General features: G+C 29.0%; 1 protein-coding gene across 1 annotated transcript; it reads right to left on the minus strand.

Moving 5' to 3' along the window:
- Nucleotides 1–313: 313 nt before the first annotated feature.
- LOC112514650 (non-specific lipid-transfer protein-like protein At2g13820) lies at nt 314–1,756 on the minus strand. The gene is made up of 3 exons (XM_025121235.1): nt 1,354–1,756; nt 911–940; nt 314–759 (listed from the first exon to the last, which is right to left on the minus strand). The coding sequence occupies exons 1-3, from the start codon at nt 1,685–1,687 to the stop codon at nt 464–466; spliced, it is 660 nt and encodes a 219-aa protein (XP_024977003.1). The 5' UTR covers nt 1,688–1,756; the 3' UTR covers nt 314–463.
- Nucleotides 1,757–2,886: the final 1,130 nt, after the last annotated feature.

Here is a 2,886-nt window from a genome sequence, read left to right on the forward strand (position 1 = left end):
AAATTGTAAATTTAAAAAATTAATTTTTTATCATGATTAATCACAACCCTTTATTGTAATAATCAATGGCCAAGATTGGTTAACAAAGTTAATACAAAAATCTTGGTTAGTATTTGAACATATATATATATATATATATATATATATATATATGTAATATGTGTATGTATATATATATATAGTAAAAAATTCAAATAAAAAAATAAATATCATAAAAAAGTTAAGAAAGAAAGGTGAATTGAAAGAAAAGTTTATACGTGAGTCGATAAAAAAATTCATTTAAAATACAACAAATTCCTTAAGAAATAATCCATAGTTCAATTAAAACCCAATTCTTATACTATAAATAATGATTCACACAAATATTCAATTATATGCAAAAAGACAAATACATTCACACCCCTCGAACAACAATCTTAAATAAAATGAAATGATGAAACAATATTTATAAATAATCATAAGTCTAGCCCAATAAGAAAGATTTGATCATCAACATAGCTCCAGATGTAGCTAGAATATACGTTGCATGAGGATATGTGGAAGTAGCAGCCGAAGGTGTTACGGTGGGACGACTGGCTGGATTGGTGGTCGAAACTCCAGAATCCCCGCTGGTAGATGGTGGTGTTAAAGCGGGAGTCGTATCAGAGTCAGGTGTTAAGGCGGGTGTTGTATTAGATTCAGGTGTCGAAGTCGGTGACTGAGCCTCTGGGACTGTAGATGAACTTCCGGGAGACAAGGTTGGTCCCAACGCAGCCGGACCTATTCAATTTCAACACATACAACAAAAGATTAGCCTTCCTAACACCATCTGCAATCGTTTGCACCAAAATAAATTTGGTTTAGTGTAACCCATTACTTATTTTTAACACAAAATGAAGTAAATTGGTTTGGGTATGGAAGAGTATATTACCTGGTGAAGGAATAGGGGTGGCAGCAGCAGCTGCAATTTGGAAGCAATCACATTATTGGTAAGATATAATGAACACAAAATGCATTCAAATAAAGTTAAATTTATACTAATTCATATTTAATATAATAAAAGAACTTTATTTGATTAATTTAACGGTTAAAAAAAACTCATAATGAATTTGACGTTGTAATTTGTTAATCTTATAACATTTGATGATATGGATATCAAGTGGTCAAGTTATATTGTAAAATTGATTATGCTGAGAGAGTCACCGTTAAAAAAATTTGGCATCCACATCATCAATTTTATTATGTGAGTTGACATCTATGTCATCATATGTTATAAGATAATGTTACTAGTCAAATTAGGTACAAAATATGATACTTGAAAATTTTGTTACATTAATTATGGAAAAAAAAATGTTGTAACAGAGTTCTACGAACCTTTACACTGAAGAGGCACACCAGGCATTCTACAAGCACGAGGAAGAGAGATGGCTAAGGATTGGTTGATTGGAATTTGGAAAGGTACGCTACCGGTAGCAATCATGCAGAGACAATCTGTGCCACTACTGGTGACGGTCTTGAGTGAATTGCAACAATCGGCAGTTGGCGTGGAAGTAGCATTGGTGGTGCTATTGGTTATGAAGTTCAAACATGGAGTAAAGCTAGTAATCATCGAAGGCGAGCATGGTGTACTGATTTGAGAGTAAATCGGTACTACCATAGAACACATTGCCACTGCTATTGCCACGAGAACTAAGCATCGGAAAGCCATGTTTAGTATTATAAATAATCAGTAAGGTTTAAAGTTTATGGTTTAGGAATGATTGAAAAAACTGGTTGTGGATGAAGTGAAGTGAAGGAAAGGAATTTATAGTTGAATGGAGTGAGAAGGTAGTTTTGGAGTTGAACCACTTTGAACAACATTTGGCAATTAGGTGGAGGATTTTGCTTGTAAAACTTGAAGAAATAGATGGTTGACTCAATGATTAAAGAATTTGACTTTTTTTTATTCAAAGAATATGGCAACTAAATGATGGGTTGCATTTGATTATTGGTTTGTTAAATTTGGTGACCAACCTTAAACTTGCAATCCATTATTTTAGAGTTATATATATATATATATATATATATATATATATATATATATATATATATATATATATATATATATATATAATATGACATTGTTTTAGTGATTGTGGAAAAAAAATTAACGGTTAAATTGTATAAAAATAAAACTTATTTTCTTTCAGTGTTATTTTGAGAATATCTATTTTCCAAAATTTTATTTTAATTCATAGCGTACAATATTTCAGAAACAAAATTTAATATTAAAAACATTAATCCAGATATTTTTTTATTACAAAATTATAATATATTTTTTTAATTTGATCTGAATTAAATTGGACGAGACTAGATTAAATTGAATTGGACGACTAAGATTGAATTGAACCGAACAAAAACAGTAGTCTTAAAAAATACCTCCAATTGTGAAAATCAATTTCTGAATATAGATGCTCGCTTCCTGTACTTTTTCAAAATGATACGTATTATTAAAGAAAAAGCTTGAAAAAACTTAATAATTTTTTTTTATATTTTAAGCAATATAGTTTTTAATTATTTTTAACATCCTATGTTCTTTTAAATCAGTTAAAATTCAAGTGTTGAGGAGAGTTTATTTGTACCTCGACTAATCTCAGAAAAAATAGTCAAAAAAATTCTCAGTGGTCTTGTAGGACTGAATCCCCAAAAGCGATACTTGCTGTTGATTTTCATTATCATATCTTCATTGTAATTCACAGGGTCAGTTTTTACTTTTAAAAACTTCAAAAAATATGATTAATAGAACAAGATAATATATAGGAAACTCATTTTTTTTATAAAAGATCTAAAAAATAATTAGGATAATCATTAAAATCTAACAAAATATTCATTTATTATATTTATAAAAAAATATTATTAAACAATAAT

This window comes from Cynara cardunculus, assembly GCF_001531365.2.
Source record: "Cynara cardunculus var. scolymus isolate 2C chromosome LG 6, CcrdV1, whole genome shotgun sequence".
Taxonomy (NCBI): Eukaryota; Viridiplantae; Streptophyta; class Magnoliopsida; order Asterales; family Asteraceae; genus Cynara; species Cynara cardunculus.